The sequence below is a fragment of the Excalfactoria chinensis genome, chromosome 6, assembly GCF_039878825.1.
Source record: "Excalfactoria chinensis isolate bCotChi1 chromosome 6, bCotChi1.hap2, whole genome shotgun sequence".
In the NCBI taxonomy this organism is placed as follows: domain Eukaryota; kingdom Metazoa; phylum Chordata; class Aves; order Galliformes; family Phasianidae; genus Excalfactoria; species Excalfactoria chinensis.
In genome coordinates, this window is record NC_092830.1 from 12,529,862 (window position 1) to 12,553,840 (window position 23,979).

The window sequence follows — 23,979 nt, forward strand, 5'->3', positions numbered from 1 at the left end:
AGAATTAAAACACTGTTTGGCAGAAGCACACCAGCTGCATGCTAACCAGCATGAGAGCAGTGTGCAGGCAGTGTGAGGCAGTGTGCAGGCATCATGGCCATCCAGTCCAGCCCTCAGCAAGCAGCCTTAGAGGAAACCCCTGCATCCACTCCTTGAGTGTAGTGCAGCTACCTGGAGGGGTGTCATGGCGCTAGTCTGTGTTGGGCTGGCTTTGGGAATGTTTCTGCAAGCCTTGTGATGTTTGGTCACCTGCATCACCTACTACTACCTACTACAGAGCTGCTGGGACTGTGCCGTTGCTGTATGTTACGTATATGATTGTGCAATGATATGGTTTTATGTACTTAGACGTGTTTATCCATATGGTTAAGAGATGAGTTGGTTTATCTGCACGCTTTCAGAAGGACTGGCTCTTTGAAGCCCTCTGTTAGGAACTGGGCTTGGCAGAAAGGTGTATTCTTAGCAAACACGAGTTGTACTTAAAAACTTGCTTTACCAGCAAGTATGTGGTAGCCTGTAGGGTGTCCATTGCTTAGGAAAAACATAGATGCAGTCAGGTTGAGCTTTGCCTCCCTCTGGCCTCCAAAAAGCAAACAGAAACAAGCGAGGTTTGCTCTACAAGCAGCAACAACCCCACGGGCTCTGCCTGTGTGCAGCAGTGAAGCAGCCCTGGCCTGGCCCTGCCCATCGCTGTGTGCCGTGTGCCCTTTTGCTGGTAGGAAGCTGGTTAATTAGTTGAAGGTTGCAAGCTGAAGTCCTATTTTTCATATGTGACTTAGTAATTAAATTCCCCCAGTTGCTATTACATAATGTAAGTAACAGCGACATAATTCTAAAAGAACAGTCAAATCTGACAGACAGTTTAGAGTAATTTCACTTTATATTGGAATCTAATGCTAAGAGAGTGCACAGAAAGCAGAAGGCAGCTGCCTCAAATAGTTAGAAATTAGTGTGTGGTAACCAACAACTATTATTATTGTATTATTGCTGTAATTCCCAAATGGGGAATTAAATTTCTATCATAGATACGGCTTTTAACAAAAAAAAAAAAAAAAAGAAACAGAAAAAAACTGTGCTTTTTTTTTTTTTCCTGGGAAGGAGCACTCTTGCCTTGAATAACTGATAGAACTGAATGCACGTTTCCCAAATGAAGGGAAGAGAAAATAAACAGCCTTGCAGGGCTCCTCATCATGGCCCTTCAGCTTCTGAGCAGCTGCCCCTGTAAGGTACTTGAGGTTTGTTCTAAAGGTAGATGTAATATTTAAAGATAAGGACAGGCAAATTAATTCACTTTTGGAGCTTTAATATGCTTCCACTGTAACTGCATTTAGCTTCGAATTCAGCATTTGCTTGCCAAGAATGAGAGGTCCTCTCTCTGCCACTGAATACTGAGCTGGAGCCCTCTGCTTTGCCGCGTCCTCCTTCTCAGCGTGCATCTCAACAGGAGCAACACGGAGAGCGGCAGGGCTGGCGGCCTGATGTCAGGTGTCAGGCTCTGGGAGCTTGTGGCTGGATGGTAAATCTTGACCCTAATTCTAATGGGCTTTTACTTCTGTGTATCAGTTATGGCAGCTCAGGCGTGGGGAGCTGTGCACTAACCGGATCTTCCGTATTGACTTTAAAGTCACTCGATCAATCAGTGCATCTTTAGTTTGAAATGCTTGATGGCTAATCTCTTGTTTTCTTTAATTAATGATCTATAGTTCACCATTATGAATGGTAAATAGTCTATTTCAGCATTGACAGCAAGATTTCCTATGGGAAAATCTCCTGTAGCTTTAATTTAAATACGCACTTTCACATAGCACTTACCAAATCCTTACCTTCATGCTATTCCGTGATTACGGGTCCATTAACTAATCACATCTGACAAGTTGTTTATTGAGGAGAGCAACTATTTTACATCTCTTGCCTGGGAAAGAAAATACTCTAACAAACAATTATTCAGCAGCTGCAATCATGGAACACTGAATTAATTGCTTTGAAGATCACAGTCAAGAAGATCTTGATAAAATCAAAGAAAATGCAGTTTGACAGAATGCATGAATGGGAACGTTGGAAGGGAATCTGGCTTTGTCAGCCACAGCCATGTTCCAGGGGGTTCAGAATGAGCGTCACACCTCGAGACATGGGGCTGGGCAGGGAAGGGAGCCGTGGAAAATCTTGTTTGCTTTCGTTTATCACAACCAGAATTTATACCTCGTTTGATGGTAGGATCTGGATGTGGCTTAAAGGGCGAGCAAATGAGCACGATCAGGCCTTAATATCACTGTAAGGGCTGATGCAAGGCTATTTCATACATGTAAACCTCTGCAAGCTACTTTTGCTGTCATGCAACAAATCAAGCAGGGATATTGTGAGGCTGGGTGTTTGCAGAGCACTTCAGACTGTTTGTGTTGCAGCGGCACACAGGGCAGAGCAAGTGGTGTGCCTGGGATGTCAAGTGGTGTGCCTGGGATGTCTGGGTGTGCAGGGATGCTCTGGGTGGACAGGAGGGAGAGCGTCTGGCTGCGTGCCCAGGGCGCTGCCTCTGTCTTGGGCTCTCAAGTGGTACTTCTGTGGGAATATGGCCAGAGAATATAATGGGATTGCTGCCCCAGTTTCACTCAGGTACTGGGATCAGAAGCTCTGCTCTGTCTTCAGCTCCTGTGCATGTGGGGTGACACAGTAAAGGTGTTCACCCATATAAGTGCTGTTCATGCAGTGTCTCAGACGAGGCAGACCCAAACTGCTCCATGGCCAAAAGGAGCATCATCACAAGCTTCAGAAGCCAGCTGAGGATGCAGTATGTTCTTGTCAGCAAGGATTGACTCCTACAGGACACCAAAAGGGAAGGAGAGCTCAAAGGCTCAAAACTTCTTGTAAGGGGCTTCAAAATAGAAGTATGAGGATGGAACATGATTGCCTCTAAATACTGTCACTTACAACAAGCTGAAAAAGTTGCCCAGTAGACTGAAAGGCAGTGAAAATGTCAGATGGCTTTTATGAAAACATCCTAATTGGGTTGCTGTGGGTCATTTGGAACTCGTAGAGTCATCTTTCCAGAAGTGCCTTGTTCCTGTGTTAAAAATACTTCATTCAATTAAGTGCTGTAGAAATGAGAACTTCAATTATTTCTTATTATTTATATAATAAGAAATTATTATATAATTATTGTTTGTTTATTTTTAGTTTGAAATAAGTGGAAAACATGGGCTGAAACAGTGTACAGCAGGAATCCAAATGGGAGAGGAAATCTGTGCGTGACCAGTGCCACCAGGAGATAAATAAGCAGCAGGAACCAGGAGGTGAGTGCAGCAGCAGCTGAATGTCCCAGGCCACAAGGGTGGAAGCTCCTGAATGCTGGGGAGGAGCTGCAGTGGGAGCACTGGCATTCCAGCTGTGCTACATCAAGGCCTTCCTAATGCAGGGAAATGCTAGCAGTGACAGTCCACCCACCAGCCCCTCAGTTACGCAGCCACTGCTCACTCCCAGTTCAGGAGAGCCTGTGCACCTGGCACTGTTTCAGTCCTGGTGACAGAACATCACACCGCCAACACCAAATGTGGCATCACTGAGGAATGCCTCAAAAAGTGTGATGGAAGCTGCTGTTGTTGTTGTCTCTGTTTACAGGAGGAGGATCTGAGGAGTTGTGACCTTGCATATACGGCCGGCTGCCTGAACTGAATGTATACCCTTGTAACTGTACTCTGATTCAAGTAAGGTTTTTTTTCTTGAGTAACCCTTTGGCTGTCTTCAGTGCTTGAGTAGCAGGTAGATGGAGCCTGACAATAATTGCCCTGCTTAAGGAAACATGTAGAAAAAGGCAAGTAACTGAACTGTTGTTGAAGTTTGTATTAATTAGTCTTGCAAGCTGTAAGAGTAACAGCAAACTGAGCTGTCATGTTTTATTCTTACCAAAAAATGTAAATAGTGGGCTATGCATCAATGCTTAGAAATTAAACTACATTACTTAGCAAGGAATTACACTGTTTCTTTAATGGGTAGATAGAAAGGTGTGCATTGGTCTATAGGCAATGGTAGGCACTGGGCTAAAGCTGAGTTAGTCAGAGGAAAGCAGACTGGTTTTCATTGAAGAGTGAGAGTCAGTGAGATATTTTAAAGTCTTTCTCATGAGCTCACAAGCAAACTGCCATGTACTGAATGCACAAACTCCTACTAAAATAATGAAAATTAATAAAACTGCTGCACCTCATCACCAGCCACAGCGATGCTGGCAATTGTAGGGGCTCTTTCTGCATTGCTAGGGGAAGAACTGCTCTGTGTGCCTGCAGCCAGTGGTAGGTACGTTGGGACATGACTGATTTGCAGCAGGAGTAACCAGGCGCCCAACAAAGGCCTTAGCAGAAAAACGCCCAAAGGTGACTTCTTCACACAAAGGGTGCCATGCTCTGACTGTGAAAGTCCTGTTTGAATTGTCCCTCCTGACTCCCTAGGCAAACCTGCTGCAGTTACATTCAGATCAGTGTGAGAAAAGATGTTCACATTGTGCTCATTCCCATCCCTTTCTTCTCCACAGTATGTGCTTCCTTGGGGCAGCCAAGAGAAAATGCATTCCCACGGTATCATCAAAGGAGCTGCATCATCCAGCACCAGATTTTCCTACCAACCAGATCAACAGGCTGAGTCTGGCAGCTCTGTACACCAGCTCTCGTGACTCCAGCTGATACATTCACATCATGAGAAGGTCCGGTAAGTTGCTTTCAGTTTATTTTAAACACTCTCAATTCTTGTGTACGGACACGAGGGACTAAAGAATAATGATCACGCAAAACCAGAGGAAGCACAGCAGCTGCTGCCATCTGAAAAACAAATGTTGTATGGACAAAACATCTTACTTGTGACAGTTTCGCATTCACATTTTTCTGGCTGTTGAGAAATTTGGAAGTCGGATGTTAAGCAAGTTCACTAGAGCAGAGCTAGAAAACCCTTTTCTTTCCTAGGGGCTTTATTTAAGAACTGTTGATTCCAGCCATAGATCAGTGGGAACATTTGTTTTTCACTAAGGAGGAGAGAGCAGCCTAAGGTGGAGGTGATACTTAGTGAAACATGGCGTTCCTGTAACACAAGGGTACACCTGACTGCAGAGCGTTCAGCTCTGGGCACCAGATAAACAAACTACGTGTGGAATTCTGCAATGTACACTAATTAGATAATGGAACCTGTAACCCAAAGGAAAATGGACGAGACTGGTACCATTTACCTTCAGGGAATTTTAAAGTTTGGAACGAAAATCCTCTATTTTTGGTGCCCTTTTGTCACCACTGGGGAAGTTACAGAAATCTGAAGAGGAGCCACAGTGGAGTGAAAGAAGCTTCACTAGTTACGGATTTTCTCCCTTTGGGAAGGTATGTTTAAGAACATTTAGGAAGCTTTCTTGATATAAATGTTGAAAAATTGCTTTTTTGCTATGGAAAGCATTTTAATGTCTCACAAGCAGATTTTTCTGTGAATCTATAAATACACATATGGAAAGATTACAGTGTGACCGCTTGACACTGGTATGTGAAAAGATCTGCATATCTTATTTTTCTACCATTGCTTAAAGCAAACTGCAGCATTAGCTGTGTGACAGTCTTCATTAAAACGCTCAACTGCGTTGGCTTGCCTTGCAATTATCAATCATACTTTGTGGTATTTTTTCATGGATTCATAAATCAGTCAAATAGTCTGCAATTAAAACATCTAACAACTCCCTCTATGTTTATTACAGTTCTTTTATGATAATTAGGCTCAAAGTATACCTCGCTTGAGCAGCAGTTAGCTTTAAGCAAGTAGAACTGCTCTGAGTTCTGTCCTGCAAGAACAGGAGTCACTGTAAGACTGCCCTAAGCAAGGGGGGAAAAAAGGATGGCATTTGGTGTCAGCAGCTCACACACAGATCTCATGGATACACCGCACTGCTAATGGAGCCAGTAATGCCCGCTACCAGGTGCTTTTTCTTCCCTTCTGTTAACAAGACCAAGAGCGGTGCTGTTTGCTGCTGCCCGCACTAGCTGGAGGCTGTGCTCAGCGGGCAGAGTAGGATGTGAGCTCTTCGAAGGTAGCCATAGGTCAGCCACCAGCCATGGAGAAAAGCTTGATGTAATTCTAGGACTGAAGGAAATAACACTGAAGCTCTTTTTCTCTACAGACATCTTTAATTTGAATCAAAACACAGTACATTTACAGCACAACATTAAAATCTGTGTTCGATATATCACAGTATGTTAGTTTCCTGTTATTAATTACAAATAAATTCTGAATACTAGGACAGTGTTTTCAGATGTACCATAAAAATGACTACTTACAAGAAACAAATACAGTTACAAAGGTAAGAATGTAAACATTTCAGCTAAAGTCTTTGAAATTGCAGCAGGCACCGCCTACCATTGCAGGACCCGGCGAACCGCAGAGGACACACAAGGTACCGTCTAAATAAAGTTGCTAAATCGAGTCTTTGTGCAGGCAGGGCTGCAGAAGTTGTTCGTGCTACATGAAATTCACATTCTAGTTTGGTCTGGCTCTTAAGCTGTGCTTCCTAACAGAAAGGCTGGCTGTTGTCTTCACTGTACTTCAAGGCTGCACTCCCACTACCTAATAGCTTTTAAGCAGACATGAATTAATTCCAGCAGAGAACAAGCAGGACACATTTCAGAGCAAGCTTGAGGTGTTCTTTACAAAAGTAGCATTTCACACGCAGCTCAGAAGCTGCAACTGAGCAAGATGCGCAAAGCTCCCAGCATCTTTGCAGCACAACAGTTGGGGCAGTTCACTAGCAGTGTGGCGACTCTGCAAGAACACCATTTCCTTGCAGACTCCACCACAAGGCAGCAGCACTCAGGTTTGGCTGCACAACTGTGAGGCAGGTAACCAGGCTGCAAGGGCCGGGAGAAGCCGCAGGCCTCGTGCTATCTTAGCCAGCTTCAGCCCAGCGGGAGGCTGCCTGACTTCCTTTTATCCTTTGTGAATTAGTTCCTATTTCTGCACTGTTTCTAGATGCTAATCAACTCGGCTGTTGAGCTCCTCTGCTGAATATGTGCCCTTATTACAGTCAGGCACACTTGAGGGAAAAAAACAATGGAGAAGTTCTAATTTCTGAACAAGTCTTTTAATGATTAGAAGGAGACCGATGCCTTAGTGAAATATTGTCATTTGTCACCGCATGGAAAAGCCAAAAAAAATTAAAGTTTCCCTCACAGATCTATCTTGTAATTATACTACCAAAATTTGCTGGCTTTATTACTTTTATTTATGTTCTTTTGAGTAGACAAAAGCAGAGCACAAATCTCTTTCCTAGAACTGACTTTATTGTATTGCTGAGATCAACGCTCACTGGCAGCCTGCAGTTTTTAATCAGCGAAAGCAGCCTGCTGAACAGAAGATGCGAAGGCAGTAATAAAAGGCAACACATGAGGGAAAAAAAGAAAAAAGACTAAGTCAGTACAATAAATATTAAAACCTGAAGTCAACTGATGCTTCATAACAGGGATTATATAGCGGTTGCTTAAAATAGCAGAAACTGCATTCGGTAGCAGAAACATTTCCAGCTGTAGGAGCCTTAAACGTGTAATTAGTTTAACAAGTCTCAGCAGTGTCGTGACATTTCGCAGGACTGCAAGAACAATATTGTTGTGCAGAAAGAGGATGATCAGGGTAATTAATGACCTCGTTTGCTTAGTGGTGATCAGGGCAGCGCAGCAAAATGGATGGTATGAGAGTAACTTCAGGATAGATTGTCAGTCAACACAGCCTCAAGTCGAAGAGGTCTCAAACAATGGGCTGCATTTATTGCTTTGATCCAGTAAGCTGAGCTTACAAAGACACCTGCACTGAAGTGTTACCCTTCGGAGCCTGAGGCACCCACCTAACACTACCAGATGAACATGTTTGCTTTAAAATACCCGTTGCAGATAAAGACCAATATAGACTGCTGTGTTGAAAACAGGTAACTAATTCCAAAAGGCAGCATTAACAGGGAACCAGCAGGACGCATGGAGGCTTGCCCCAAATTTCCATCTTATTCAGTTTTTAATGGCTCTGGGAAAAAAGAGACATGAACTCAGTGGCCTGTTTGCTTTTCTCCACCCCCATTCATGTCACCGATCTAATAAAAACTTATCACCTCTCCCTACAAACCTTGCATTCAATTTTAAAAATCAATGATCTGGAAGAAACTGTAAAAATCACTTGCAATAAATTTGCAAAGGACATGCAGGCTGCTGGAGTAGTAAAGAATGGGGACAGGTCACTTACACACAGCAATCTGGATCGCTTCATAAGCAGTATTTTAAGGCTGGTAAAGTACAACACATACTTCCAAGAAAAAATAAGGATAATAAGGGGATGAAGTACCACGTCCTAGAAAAGGACTCTGAAGAGGACCTGGGCTGTAAAAGTCAGCACCCAAGGTAATGCCTCTGCAAAAAGAAGGATATTGTGGTTTTTATGGAAATAGGGTAGGGAGGTATTAATCAGAGTAAGGAGATGGCATTATGTTCCTGCGTTGTCCTGCTGGATCACTGTTGAGATGCTGCATCTAATTCAGAGGTCACCACAAATACTTAAATGTGTGAGATGTACAGAACAGAACATGAAGGTGAATTGGTCTTGGATAACATTCATTGCCACAGGAAAGTTAAGGAATTCGGTACCTCTCATCAGAGAAAAGGTTAAAAGGGACATAATCATGATTTATAGCTACACACAAGCAATTAGAAAAGCTGATACTACAGAGATCAATATAAGCAATCAGAGGCATAAAAAGACTAAAATAACTTAAGGTGGAGCTAGAAATGCAAATAGGAAAATCAAGTGAAAAATGTACCTGGGGTAATTAACTACTGCAACAGGAGGGGTGGGTGAGTGCTCATCACTTGAAGGATTTAATATTAAATGCCTGCCTAAAATATGTATGTTGCAGTTCAAAACAAAGCTCCTGAATTTAACAGGGAAACTGCTCATTGAAATTCAATGGCCTGTTGAATTTAAAAATGAATTCTCGTTATGTTGCCTTCTTCCCTCGTATATTTAAGAGACCTATTTTGAAATACAGCAGCTAACTGGAAGGGGGTTACTACAAAAAAAGACACTCTTTGCATAGGAGACTTACATTTAATGCTAGATTTAAAGCTAAATAATCTGCAGCTGCACCTTGGAAATACAGTTTTCTCTTCCCCTCTCTCTGTTTATTTTTCTTGTTTCTTGCTCAGAATTGCACAGTCCACTTAGTTGACTGTGTCTAATTTACATAATCATGTCGTTATTCTTCAGTTTTTCTGCTCCTATTTATAAACCATTCACAAACCATCCACTTAAGTAACAGCATGATTTGTTGTAAGAATTATTACGGTTGTTTCCAAGGGAAAATGGAATGTGATTAAATGAAGAACGAACAATGACATTTTTGAAACAGAGGGTTCTAATCCCACAAAGGGATTTGTAAATGAAACCTGCCCGTCAAATTCCATCCCAAGCAGCCAATGAACTACTGAGGAAATGCAGCAATACCTTTACAGCTGTATAGCCAGGAGCTTAGCGGAAGACAAAAAAACAGATAAACAAACCAACCAACCATGCACACAGTATCTTGCAGAGAAATGGTAAAGCTCCCAAAGCCATCTGTACTTTGGAAAAAAAACTAATGAAGTGTATGTATACAGTTGCTGATATGACTCAACGCTGGTCTGAATACTAAGGCTCTGGAGGAAAATCTGCAAGCAGACCTTTGCTCCTGGCTACGTTCCAGATTCGGAGAGAAAGGCATCAGGCAAGGAAAGGGCTGGATGTTTAAGCTGTGGATCCGGGAAAAAGGAAACTTCTCTGCGTGAAAGAGATGTTCTGTGGGTGCCACAGGAGTCGTAATAACCCACACATTATAAACATGGGGAACAGTGATACAAGAACAGCAGAGTTCAGTATTTCCAATGGAAGAATTAGTTCTCAATTCAGAAATGAGTGGGGGGAAAAAAAACAATTTGGAAGTTCAGTGAAGGGAGATTGGATCTACAGAGCCACATTTTAGACAGAGAAAGGGGGGGGGGGGGGGAGATGAGGGAAGGGAAAGAGGAGGGAAGGAGGAAGGCAGAGGGAGGAAAGGGGGGAGGGAGTGGAGGGGAGGGAGGCACGGAAGGAAGAGGGGATGGAGGAAAAAGGGAGGGAGGAGGGAAGGAAGAGGAGGGAGAGGAGGAAGAAGGAAGGTGGGGAGGGAGGGAAAGATGGAGGATGGCTGGGAGGAAGAGAGGAAGGAAGAAGGGATGGAGCAGAGGAAGGGGGAAAGAAGGGAAGGAGAGAGGATGGAGGAAGACAGGGAGGGAAGGAGGGAGGCAGAGAGGAAGACAGGGATGGAAGGAAGAGGGGATGGAGGGGAGGGAGGCAGGCCAGGACGGAGGGTGGAGGCTGGGAGTGGAGGGGAGAAGGGAGAGGAGGAAAGAAGGCAGGCAAGGAGGGACAGCAGGGAAGAAGGGAGGGAGAGGAGAGGGGGGAGGAAGAAGGGGAGAGAGACAGGCAGGGAGGGAAGGAAGAAGGGAGGGAGGAACAGAAGTAAGATGGGATGGAGGAGAGGGAGGGAGGCAGGGACAGAAGGAAGAGGGGATGGAGAAGATGGGGAAGGAGGGAGGCAGGGAGGAAGAAAGGCAGGGAAGGAGAGTGGAGGCAGGGAGGGAAGGAAAGAATAGGGGATGGAGTAGAGGCTGAAGAGGGGAGGGAGGGAATGAGGGATGCAGGGAGGGAAAGAAGGGGAGCACAGAGAGGGAGGGAATGAGGGAGGAAGGGTGAGGCAGGGAAGGAAGGGGGGGGGAGGGAAGGAAGATGGAAGGGAAGAAGGGAGACGGAAGAGGGGAGGGAGGAAAGGAAGGCAAGTGAGGGAGGGAGGGAAGGGCAGAAGGGAGAAAGAAAGGGAAGGAAGGAAAGAAGGAAGACGGGATGGAGGGGAGGGAGGGAAGGAGGAAGAGGGGATAGAGGAGGAGGAGGGAGGGGAGGGAGAGAGGCAGGGAAGGTGAACAAGAAAGAAGGAAGGAAGGGTAGGGATGGAAGGAGAGGAGGGAGGGGGGCAGAGAAGGGGAACAGGCAGAAAGGAAGGGAGGCAGAGGGGACAGAAGGGAGGAAGAGGGAATGGAAAGGAGGGAGGAAGAGGAGGGAAGGAAGATAGGAAGAGGGGATGGAAGGAAGAAGAGAGGGAGGCAGAGGAGGGAGGGAAGAAGAGGAGGGATAGAAGGCAGGAAGAGGGGACAGAAGAGAAGGAGGCACAGAAGGGAGGAAGACGAGGGATGGAGGGGAGGGAGGGAGAAAGGGGGGGGATGGCAGAGAGGGAGGAAGAGGAGGGATGGAAAGGAGGGAAGAAGAGGGACGGAAGATGGAGGATGGAGAGAAGGAGGCAGAGAAGGGAGGGAGAGGACGGACAGGAGGGGGGAGGGAGGAAGGAAGAGGGGATGGAAGGGAGGGAGGAAGAGGAGGGACTGAGCAGAGGGAGGAAGGGGGGAAGAGAGGGAGAAAGGGGGGGGCGGCAGGGAGGAAGAGGAGGGACAGAAAGGAGGGAAGAAGAGGGATGGAAGATGGAGGAAGAGGGGATGGAAGGGAGGGAGGCAGAGGAGGGACGGAAGGGAGGGAGGAAGGGGGGGGATGGAAGGGACAAAGAAAGGGGACGGAAGTGCGGGAGGCAAAGAAAGGAAGAAGAGAGAGGAAGAGGCGCAACAGAAGAGAGGGAGGCAAAGGAGGGACAGAAGGAGGAAGAGGGGAGGGATGGAGGAAGGAAGAGGGGATGGAAGGTAGAAGAGGGATTGGAAGAGGAGGGACGGAATAGAGGAAGAGGGGACAGGAGGAAGAGAGGGAGGCAGAAGAGGGAGGAAGAGGAGGGACAGAAGAGAGGTAGACAGGAGGGATGAAGAGGGGATGGAAGGAGGAAGAGGGGAAGGAGTGAGGCAGGGAAGGGGAACAGAGGGAGAACGGAAGGGAAGAAGAGGGGACGGAAGGGAGGGAGGCAGAGGAGGGATGGGAGGGAGAGAGGAAGAGGGGAGAGAAGGAGGAAGAGGGGACAGAAGAGAAGGAGGAAGAGGAGGGACAGAAGGAGGAAGAGGGGAGGGAGGGAGGCAGAGGAGAGACAGAAGAGAGGGAGGCAGAGGAGGGACGGAATAGAGAGAGGAAGAGGGGACAGAAAGGAAGAGGGGATGGAAGGTAGAAGAGGGGTCGGAAGAGAGGGAAGAAGAGGAGGGAGGAAGAGGAGGAACAGAAGAGAGGTAGGCAGAGGAGGGACGGAAGGAGGAGAGGGGAGGGAGTGAGGCAGAGGAGGGGAACAGAGGGAGGACAGAAGGGAGGATGTGGGTACAGAAGGGAGGATGTGGGGATGGAAAGGAGGAAGGGGACAGAAGGGAGGGAGGAAGAGGGGATGGAAGGAGGAAGCGGGGAGGGAGGAAGAGGAGGGACAGAAGGAGGAAGAGTGGAGGGGAGGGAGGGAGGCAGAGGAGGGATGGAAAGGAGGGAGGAAGATGGAGGAAGAGGGGACAGGAGGGAGGAAGAGGAGGGACGGAAGATGGAGGAAGAGGGGGCAGAAGAGAAGGAGGCAGAGAAGGGAGGGAGAGGACGGACAGGAGGGGGGAGGGAGGGAGGGAGGAAGAGGGGATGGAAGGGAGGAAGAGGAGGGACAGAAGGGAGGGAGGAAGAGGAGGGACTGAGCAGAGGGAGGAAGGGGGGAAGGAAGAGAGGGAGAAGGGGGGGGACAGCAGGGAGGAAGAGGAGGGACAGAAAGGAGGGAAGAGGGATGGAAGATGGAGGAAGAGGGGATGGAAGGGAAGGAGGCAGGGAAGGGGAACAGAAGGAGGAATGAAGGGAGGAAGGGAGGGAGGAAGAGGGGACGGAAGGGAGGGAGGGAGGAAGAGGGGGAATGGAAGGGAGGGAGGTAGAGGGGACAGAAGAGAAAGAGGTAGAGGGGATGGAAGAGGAGGGACAGAAGGAACAGGGGATGGAGGAGAGGGAAGAAGGCAGGGAGGCAAGGAGGAAGGGAAGGAAGAAGGGGAGAGGGGAGGGGAGGAGGGAGGCAGGGAAGTGAAGGGCAGGAGGGAGGAAATCCCAAATAGGTATTCATTGGCAATACTGCTTTGACATGTTTGCATTAGTCCAAAATAAATGATAATGATGGATTCCATTCTTGTTCATTTGCAAGCAAACACAGTCCATTCTGAGCGTGCGTGCACCACAAAGGACCACAGAGATCCCCTTAAACTGGGAGAGCTGCTGCATAGAGCCATTCTGAGGTGAGCACTAACTGCTCACAGCACATTATCCTGTAAGCAGCGGTTCTTAAACACTGAGGGAGATATGGGAATATTTCAGATTCAGCCAAGCACGAAGCCCAAGAAAAATCAGTTTTGTGAGACTTGTGTTGAATATCTGAAATTCCCAGTTTAAGGAGCTGCAGGTGGGATCAGCAGAAGGACCGATAGAAGGCCACAGTAAAATCCCTGCAGCACAGTGAGACACCCTGAATACTGCCAGTTATTCAAGGAAAACATACTGAAACACTGTTTCCAAAATAGCATCATTATTTGAGATAGAGGTAAACCCTCCACCTTTATTTGAGTAGTTATTTAGATGTTAGTGATAATGAGTAAATTAATAATGCAGCTGGTGGTAGTGTTCTGGATGAAAGATCCAAAATGGAGAAACAGAGCAACAAACCAACCAACAAACCAACGAGACCTTAGCCTCAATAATTAGAACCTTCCTGCCAACACCAGCTTTCACTCATTGCAGTATAAGGCTTAAGAACTTACTTAAAATTCCAGGGAATCTTCTGAGCCAGTAATTAAGTCTGTGGCTGCAGCCACAGTCCAGGGTCTAGCACTTCTGTGGTGCATTTCTGTCTATGGGTTGGTACTGGTTTGGTTTCATACTCTGTCTTAGTAACCAAAAGCAAAGGGATTCCTATGCTCAGCCATACTGTTCTTCCTACAGGGACAGATTTTGCGAGGAGCAGCACTGGGTGCCTGCAGCTGTTGTGTTTCTGTAGGTAACGCTGAATGTAAAGAACCACAAGACGTACCGTCAGGCCTCTCCCAGTTCTCCTTGTCCAGTTCCTCTGAGTTCCCATGTGCTTCTGCATTGTACGCTGGTTTATCAGAGGGTGGAGGTGGAGCTCTTCTTTTCTTCCCTCTGCCATCATTAGGACTTGCAGTACGCATATTTTTCTGAACAACCATCTCATGAGATCCATCAAAGAGCGAAGCCCATAAGGAAGATGCGGGCTCTTTTTGCTGGCAAAGCAGGAACTCACCATCACTCTCTTCAATTTTTCTTTGTATGATATCAGCTAAGCCCTCATGTTTCACTGGAGAATCAATGCCTGTAATTTTAAGGGACAGCAATTAACTCAAATTAAAATGCTACCCATGACTTTACTCCTGTCTATGTTATTACTGTTCGGAATACAAAACTGTATTAACCACGTCTCATGAAACCTGAACTACTATTAAGCGTATTAATGGAAGAAATGGAAAAGATTACATATGCTTTCATAAGAGAAAGCTGGGGGACAGGAGAGAACTGTTTTCATGACAGCTGGTGTTGAGAGAACAGGGTAGGAATTGATCCTTCTTTCCAAGTAAAAGCTGAAAAAAAAATTAATACAAATATATATAGACACACACACACATATATACACACACAGACACGATCTACATAACAGATACATTTTGCTGTACAGCACTTTGTGATTTTCATTTTACACAAGGTGCATGGAAAAATCTATGACTAAATATTCCTGTGCCTCCGGCCTGCACAAAATTGAACATCTTTACCTACACCATTTTTCTTTATGTGCTTTAAGACTGTCTTGCCCCATTTCTGATCTCTCATATTGAATTTGCTATGTAGACCGCAGCAGTGCTTGCCTTTAAAACAGAAGCAATATCTTTCCTATTTTCGGTCACACATTAAGAATTTTAAGAACAGTTTTAAACATAGAATTTTACCTATGAATACTGTCAATAAACAGAAAAGCTCTGGTATATTAAGATTGAAGCAGAGTTTGCTCCGCGCTGATATATTTGAGTACCAGCAGAATTATACTACAGCATTACCTTCACAGAACTCCTGTATAGCTGATTTACTGCCTTCCTGCTCCGTGCTCATAGCTGAGGTAGGACTGACTGCTCAGTGCTCTGATGCTCAGGAACTCGGTGACCCACTCGGCATTTTGAGCATCTTCCCAGTCCCAGTGTTGGCAGCCAGCAGGCCGGCATTTAGAGTCGCACTGTGTTTTTCAGCCATTACTGCATTAGATCCATTAAAACAGTGACCTACTTTTTCTAGTCTGTAAATAATATTTCTGTAATGAAACTCTTAAAATAATCCTGTTGCAAGAGCTTTTGCTCTCCAAAACTAAGTGCTAAATACAGCTGGGTGTGTTCGGAGCACATTGTTTGTTACCAAAGGAAAAAATAGCAGGTAAGTTAAAAAAAAAATAACAACAATTTGTTAAAAAATAACTTTAATTGGCTACACAAGAGTGTGTTCCCCTTATATCCCCTGTGCTTCATACTGCTCTCACAGCGAGCACAGCTCACTCCTAGTGGAGGCTTTGTTTGGAGCGTTCTGGTCTCCCTACTTGCAGTTCCGATGGCAGATTTTTTGGCTCAAGGTTAGATAAATAAATAAATAAATGGTGCAATTACAAATTCAGATTCAACGCGAACTCCTTGGCATGCAATTATGTTGCTCTTTCATTGTCTGAATTGCCCTTGAAAAACTCGGCGTTTCAACATCGGCACCAGAAACCATCTCAATGCAGACAATGTTGTTTCTGTTACCCTGCAACTTGAAAAGACAAATCCCACTTACTCATATCATGGTAGACAGAGGTCGCTTCTTTTGTCAAGAACAAAGGTGGTTTCCGTGGTGACATAATCTCAATTTTCATAAGTTCTTCACAACAATGTTTCCACTGGCCTGAGAGAGAAAAGGGAACAATGATTGGAACTTAAGCACTTCAGCTTGAAAAGAAAATGAAGTCCTTGGTTTCCTAACAGCCCATCTCCACAGCAGCACCAACAGCATCTACTTCTGCTTCGCGGCAACGCTCAGGATACATGTTCAGTATTTTCAGCTTTTAATTAATTATGACTTCTGGCACAAAAGCGATGAGCTGCCACCCTTAGCTGAAGCATCCCAGCAGTACTGTTACACCATAAAGATTGAACAGCATCATTTACCTTCAAATCCCCAAAAGCCCAGTATAAACTCACTGGGAAAAAGAAATCATAACTTATCAACGTGCTGCAAGCTGGGCGTTACACAGCCGTGCAGGAAAGGAACGGTTCTGTCTTTCATAGAGGGTAAGTTGCCTTCTATCTGTTAGCAGGCAAGGAAACCTCTTTTGCTATTAATAGATTTTGACCTTAAGGAAAACAAGGCACAGTAAAATTACTTTGTTCGTACCAGTCATTCCAAGTTTTCCAAGCACATTAATTTTAAGAGATTTTTAGAACCACCAAAGAAAAAAAGGCATTTAAATGCTAAGTGACCCATTTCTTCTGAACCTAAGGAAAATGTCTTAAAAAAAAAGAAAGATCGATGGGTATTCCATCTATAATGAATAAGTAGGAGTTCTTTTACCCCACGCCACAGCTAATTTAAAGAAGATGCCCTAGTTTTTGCTTGGTGTGTTTCTTTAATTGATAAAACCTCTTCTTGTAGCTCAGAGAAAAAGGAGCAGAACTACAAACTACAACACCCACAAAGAAAACCTCAGCTCACTCATCTGTTTGGTGTGGCCTCTGATTAAACACTAGTATTGCATCAATTGAGCTGGTTCTGTTTTCTGCCCTGGTGAAAATGACTGTCAGGATCTGACTGTATTTTGTCAGTGACAGCATAATAGCTGGCAGCTGTTCTCTGCTCCTAGTAAGCCTGTGAGTCAAACTACTAAAGCAGAGGAAAAAGATGAAGACAAATTAATCTATATAGTTCCTGTAGTTAATAATTGGTGTTAAACAATAACCAGTGTGCTACCTGAAAACCATCTTGCTGTCTTAGAATAAGAAAGGAAGTTCTGCTCATATGAGAACAGCTTTGTTGCAGAAGTTACCAGTCAACAAGAAGCTTACTGGGGAAAGAAGAAAACCAACAAAGCCCCAACCATGGAACGTCTTCAAACATTCCTGCATGAAAAATAGGAGAATTCGCGGTATCAATGTACCTCACTTGCAACATGTTACAGCTGCCACCAGTTTCCAGCACACGGTGTGCATCTGCATGAATGGATCGGACTGTGGCTATGTGAGCACATTCCCTCACGGCAGGGGGTACCATACCAAAACCTGAGAATTGCCAGCAAAACCAATCCTTAATGTAGCAAACTGCAACTTAATTAATCCGTAATACTGCTGGGTAAAGAACACACGTTTCTACTTGCAAGGACTGGCTGAATTTGAATCCTTGCAAGGCCCAAGATGAATCCTGCATCCTCACTGCTTCCCACTGAGGCTTGCAGGCCCAAAGCTTTCAGTCTTGCAGAACCTCACAAAACAAACTTGATAAGGGTGTGCAGGGAGAAGCAGCCCCGCTCAACTACAGAGCAGGAAAAGAAAGCGAGAGTTTGGTAGTCCTTTAAAAATCATCTAGAATGCTGCTAAAAGGGGACAAGTTACTTGGGATTTGTGGATGCATTCTTGTTTCCTGCAAAAACACAGTCCAAACGTGCGGACATTGGTTTAGTTGGGTATTTGTCTTCCCATAGCTATGACCACCACCCAATATTATTCCAAAGAACATTTTTCTTCCCATCATTGCAAACAAAGGATTATGAGGCAATTGCAATTCAAACTGTTCGAAGATTCCTCTGATGTTACATAACATCCTTCAGGAAGGGCACGATGCCAGCACTGCCTGCTTACTTACTCAGATCATAGAAGTGCTGCCAGAAAGCCTCCGTCCACTTATGAAGCTCTTCCCTACTGTCAGCAGCAAAAAGTTGAGTTGCAGCCTCTCCAGACACAGGGTTGGTGACTGAGAAGTTATTGGTTCTTTTCTTGGAGTCTTTATCCACAGATCGAATTCTGGTTTCCTACAAATGACAAACTGTGGCAATGAGTTATTGCTGCAGCTCAACACTTATAACACGAGGGCCCGTGACAGCATAACGGGAGTGTAATTTGGCCTTTTTACCTCATTCAGATTCATCTCCAAGTAAAAAAGAAAAAAAAAAATAAAAAAGGAACTAAGGTCAGGAATTGCTTATCAAATAAAACAATTAAAACGATCTATGGGAAAAAAATGGAGCAGAACTATTGCAGTTCTGAACTGCAGAATGTACATCCTGCATATCCCTTCCCAGTGCTTTCAGCTGCTGTTCTCACACATCACTCTTCACACCTCCTTCTCTGCAGAGATTTCACCTGGACAATCACTTGTTCATGGTTACGTCTCCTACTACGTTTCTTTTAATTTTGTGTCCTTTGAATTGAACGTTTGTATTTTACTTGAATTTCAGTGACTCGGGACATTCAGGGCAAAGACAACTGCGACAGGAAATTTATTCAGATACTCGTCTCCATTTAAAGGAGCATTTGTAGAAGTTGCCAGGAGTGCTGAGAAAGTCCAGGATGGCCGTAAGTTGCACCAGGGGAGGTTCATGTTGGATATGGGGGAAAATACCTCCTCAGATAGAGCGGTGCCACGTTGGCACAGGCTGCACAGGGAGGCGGTGGGCTCACCAGCCCTGTGGGTGTTCAGGAAACTTGTGGAGGTGGCACTTGGGGACGTGGTGGAGATGGGCTCGTGGTTGGACTCGATGATCTTGGGATTGTTAAGGGTGGAAAAGGCCTCTGTCATTTTAAGCTATTCATACAGTCCTCAAGTTTCCAACATGAAAAAAAGTTCTGCTGTAACATCAAACAAATCCTATTTGTCATTTCAGAATTTAGTTTTGCCTTATTTAGGGCAATATAAATAATTAAAAACAATGACAAGAACAGCATAAATCATTGAGAACTAATGAAGTGCTACTTCAAACATCCAGCTGCCAGCAGAAGCACCGTGCAGCAGCGCTGCTGCAGCCAACGTTGTCCCCAGTGTTCAGGGACATCGTTCAACTGATGGTATCACCCAGAATGCATACTACGAAAATTAAAGTGGCTCTAGTTTCTGTTGTGTTTGTACTACCATAGGAAGTAGCACTTGTCATTAATTGAATGGAAGAAAAACACAGTTTTCATGTGTTAGACGCTAAAAAATTTTACAAGTCTCACAAAACACAAGTTTTTTTTCAGAAAATACTGGTCAGCTCTGCTGTGTGCAACGTGGTGAGAAAATGAAGGTAATTCACACTGCTTTATTTACAAAAACAGAAGTAGAACCCCTGGGATATCTCTGCACGTACACTTCCACCTGGCCAAGCAGAGACCTATTACTTGCTGAAGGGAGGTTGTGATGAGGAGGAGCTTGGCCTCTTCTCCCAGGCAACAAGCAGGACCCGAGGAAATGGCCACAAGTTGTATCAGAGGAGGTTTAAACTGGACATAAGAAAGAACTTTTTCTCTCAGGGAGTGGTCAGGCACCAGAATGGCTGTCCAGGGAGGTGGTGCAGTTGCCATCCCTGGCAGTGTTCAAGAGGTGTCCGGATAGGGAGCTAGGAGATCTGGGTTAGTGGTTTTCTGTAGGCATGGTAAAGGGAGGACAGTTGGACTAGATCTCGTAGGTCCTTTCCAACCTTGTGATTCTATGATTCTACAACAACAAGCACATCCAGCAGAGCAACATCAGCCCAAATCTTGATGGGGTGATGAGTTCCCGCACCAGGGAACCGGCAGCACCTGAGTGGCCAGTGCTGGAGCCTGGCAGGAAAGGGAGCCCAACATGCACTAAGAACTTGCAGAGCCCTTGTGCCATACAAGGGTGTCCCCTGGCACGTGGAGCACTGTGCACTCGGAAGGAAGCTGACAGCCACAGCCAGCACTGTGTGCAGCAAATCTGATCTCCAAGTAGTTTCAGGACACACCTTAAAATACAGTGGGGACAGATCAGCCACCTTCCTTACTACATTGTTCAACCCGATGTCAAACTTGTGCTACAGATGTCAAATAGAAGCCAACAGAAATTAAGTTTACATGTGAGATCCCATGGGGATAGGCCTAGATCCAATCGTCGGAAAAACAGGGATTATTCTCAAGAATATCCCCCAGATTTTCAATGCATTTCTGAAGTAACTGTTTGAAATACTAACAGCTGCTTGTAGCATATCTGATGGATACGCTCATTTAAATTCTCCTGTCTAAAAATAGGAGATGAAGTAATTCATCCATAAGTGCTCTATATCCCATTAACTCAGGTAACCATAGATACCAGCAAAAAATTAAATCAAACAGATTAACATTTGACAGGTAAGATCTTCAAGCATACCGTACACACAAGTTTATTTAATGATGTTTGCTGCAGGTTTTATCCCATAACTGCGTTATTATTCAAAGGAGATAAATCCTCGAGCAACAATCTATACCTGATGTTTGAATATTTAAAGAGTGATACAAGATGCCATTACAGTAATGGGCTGATGAATATACCAAGCTTGGGTGAATTACACCACAAGCCCACTTCTTCTTAAAAATAAAAAGCAAAGTGCCATAAAGTACCACGGCATGCAGAGCACTGCTCCACCTTCCCCAGTCTCACAGACAGCAGAACCAGCTCCGTTACTGCTCTTGTAAAGCCCAGAACAACCAGCCAGTTGGAGCAAGAAACACTGAGCTGAACCTCAGGAAACTCAGAGAACTCCTTTGGAGGGGCTGAGGCCGGCTGTACATCCTTAACTAAGATTGATTTTGTTTGAAAGCGGGGAAAATGACTTTCAGCGTGAGGTAAATAGGAGCCTTCCTTTATATCTTTCCCCTTCAAATCAAAAATTCTTTTTGCCTGATGCCACTTAGCTGGAAAGCTCGTCCGCTAAGCAGAGGTAAACAAAAACAAACCCATAAGAGAGATGCATTTTATTGCTGAGGCAGCCCCTTACTGCTGAGCCGGTTCTGGAGCACTGAGGAGCAGAGTTTATAAAGGTCATTTAAGACATGAGTACAAATTGCAGTTCTTGAGAAAAATACTGAAAAGTCAAAAATCCAGTTCTGTGTATCTACTCTAAGGTGAAACAAACCAAACTGCATATAACAGTCTTCCTGTGTGATTTTACCACCAAGAAACAAAGCAAGGAATAAAAACAGCATCAGAAACAAAATACAGTTGTTGGCTCCTGCTGTAATTTGTTGTTTGTTTTAAGGCAAGTGGAGAAGTTCAATAAGTGTAAAAATATGGCTTTCTAAAATATTAGTGCAAGTCTGAATCTACCACCTTAGCTACATTTCCTCCTTCCATCTCCATTGTTTTGTGAGCTTGTATCACCATAACATTTACATGCTTGTAGGACGGTAGGTGTAATACAGAAGAGCAGCATTCAGATCACCACGTCATCATGGCCATGCCATCTTCAATTCAATGCAGCAACTCAAAGGCAGGTTAAGGAGGAGATGGAATTGTATAAACCAACCAGCACTCTGAAGAGCACCAGGGAGCCATAAAGCAGAGCTTCCTAGTGACTCAATTGGAGCACGTGTTAGAAGGTCCACCACATTCTGTCCAGGCACTGTATCTGCTTTCCCTGCCCATAGCCACCACCTTTTTCAAGCAATTGCAGAAGCAAGTTGAGCAACACGACAGAAGATGCCAGATATCTGTGGATGTCTGGGGGCATTTAACTAACCTTTGATTTCCCAATGTATTTTCACCTGTGAATGCTCATCTAAGCCAGCCAGCGGGACATAAGTACACTACACAGAACACTGATCTTCAGGTCTGCTCTTGCTTCACCAGTGCTGGAGTTGCCTGATATACACAGTGAATATTGCTTGCATTGCTTGCTCCCTGAATGTTCACATGGCCAAGAACTCAGTACCCCTCTGTTTCAGTCCCAAGATGAACTTCCTAGTTTCCCAACAATACCACCTGATCCCTTTATGAAGTTGTGCTGCCAGAGCCATTGCCACATTTTCCAGTGGATTTCTCTACCTGCCCTGGCCCAAAACATGTGTTCCAACACAAACTTAGCAAACGTTTGTTGCTCATCCTGCTCACCACCACAGCTGGTACAAGCACAGAGACAGCTCTGGGCCTGCTGCACCACATGGCACCAGACCAAAGATCATGCTGGCAAAATATGCTGGGAAGGAAATCATGGGCCTGTGTTAATTAGAAGTCATCTCCCCGAATTCCTGAAGCTTCCAGCATACAACGCACAAAGAAAGTTCTATAATTGATGAGGGGGATACAATAGGGTATGTATTCAGGATACTGGGCAATAAGTGTGAAGTGCTGAACTATCAGATATAGGCAAAGCCTTTATCATTCATTTCAAAGCAAAGCAAACAAAGAAACAAAAAAAATTAGGAATTGGTCCGCTAGGAACATGCCTTGTTCAAGTTGGATTCCAGCTAATTTTCTTTGCTAGAGAAAATACAATTTCTCTACTTAGTTGTGCAATATAATATGTTATAATCACATTTAGCTGGAACAATAATAGTAACACTTGCATAATAGGGACTGCAGAACTATTATTGCTCAACAGTGGTAGCAGTGAAGTCATTTGAAGTTAAAGTAATGACTCTGGTGGTCTTAATGGCTTCTTCAAGTCTCGATTCAAAGGGAAGGGAAATAAGACTATCAGTATGATTATTTTCCAGAGTTCCTCATAAATCCATATGACTTCATTACTCTCCAGAAAGTATCTTTCAATTACATGGAGAGGATCAGCTTCACATTACAAGTAACAATATCACAAGCAGCCAGAAGAGATTTTAGAACATCCAGAGTTGATTTTCAATCTCAACTTTGATTTTGAAATTGCTGTTTCAGCAGCAACACGTAGCAGATAAGCCCATATGATTCACTCCTTTTCATCTACACCACAAGTTTCACAACAAAAGAATCAAAAAAATCCACAGCCATTATATTATTTTCAAGAGAAGCTGCTTAAGTAGCAAAGTATCCAAACATGTTTTAAACTGCATTTTTTCTTTCTGGCTTTAATTTAAATTAAGGAAGGATTCACAGTCATGTTTTCCAACAGCCTGATGCTTTGGCACAATGGTGTAACACACATGATTTATGTACATGGTACGCATTACCTGTAAAGATAAACTGCCAGCATACAGACAGACTGCTATTAAAAGCCAGACTGCAGAATCTAAGTGTGCTGCTAGCTTGGAGCAGCAAAACCCCTTGGGAGAACGTGGTTACTTGAAAAGGTAGAGCAAAAGAAGGATACAGACCAAAACAGCAACCCCTAAGGGCAGGACAGACAGAGATTCTGACAGCATTTTCAAAAGCACTTCCTTCACATTTAAGATGTGTCCAGTCACTCCGTGTTCCACTAACCCTAACAGCTATTGCGAACAACTGGGAAGTTCTGTTTCAGTGAAGTTTAGCTGGTGCGATTAGAAGTGACTGCAGGTGTGCAGCTAAAACTGCTCACATACGAACCACGTCCGAACATTTTTGTAAAAGTAAATACATAAACTGGAAGAAAAAAGTGGCTTTGTTAGAATACAAGACCCTACGAGAAGTGTGCATTTAATTAAGGAAACAATTTAAATCTTAGCACACAAAAGCAGGTTACGTTGTTATCTTCAGCTTAAACGTTTGGTTTATAAACAAGAGTTACTCCAGGTGAAAATGCAGTCATTTTTCAGACACTTTAAAGCCAGCAAAAGTTGATACTGCTGTTGTCAGAGGCAGTTCTTTGGCACTTTATGGCCCTAACCATCACGGGTCTTGCCCTAGCTCCTTCCTTGTACCACACAAGCACTCGTGTAGTCTGTAGGTATCTAGATAAAAGACTGTATTAAGGAGAAGCGTGGTTGAAGCCAGCCCTCCTCTTCCTCCCCCCAGGATGAGCTAATTTTAACTCACTTCAGTTCCCAGCCCAGCTCATCAGTCAGCTGCCCTACTGCCTGCCCAGCATGAAGCAGC

The 23,979-nt window shown here is 44.6% G+C and overlaps 1 protein-coding gene across 7 annotated transcripts in view; it reads right to left on the reverse strand.

Moving 5' to 3' along the window:
• Positions 1-6,137: 6,137 nt before the first annotated feature.
• RTKN2 (rhotekin 2) overlaps positions 6,138-23,979 on the reverse strand; it is a 119,823-nt gene continuing 101,981 nt past the window's right edge. For 5 of the 7 annotated variants that reach the window (XM_072340128.1, XM_072340132.1, XM_072340133.1 and 2 more), the window contains 3 exons: positions 17,869-18,034; positions 15,811-15,918; positions 13,741-14,314 (listed from right to left, as the gene is read on the reverse strand). In XM_072340128.1, the coding sequence (XP_072196229.1) occupies positions 13,872-14,314; positions 15,811-15,918; positions 17,869-18,034 (717 nt within the window). In that variant the 3' untranslated portion in view covers positions 13,741-13,871. Of the gene's footprint in view, positions 8,020-13,740; positions 14,315-15,810; positions 15,919-17,868; positions 18,035-23,979 lie in introns of those variants that run through there. The other 2 variants (XM_072340134.1, XM_072340135.1) reach the window with 2 other exon arrangements.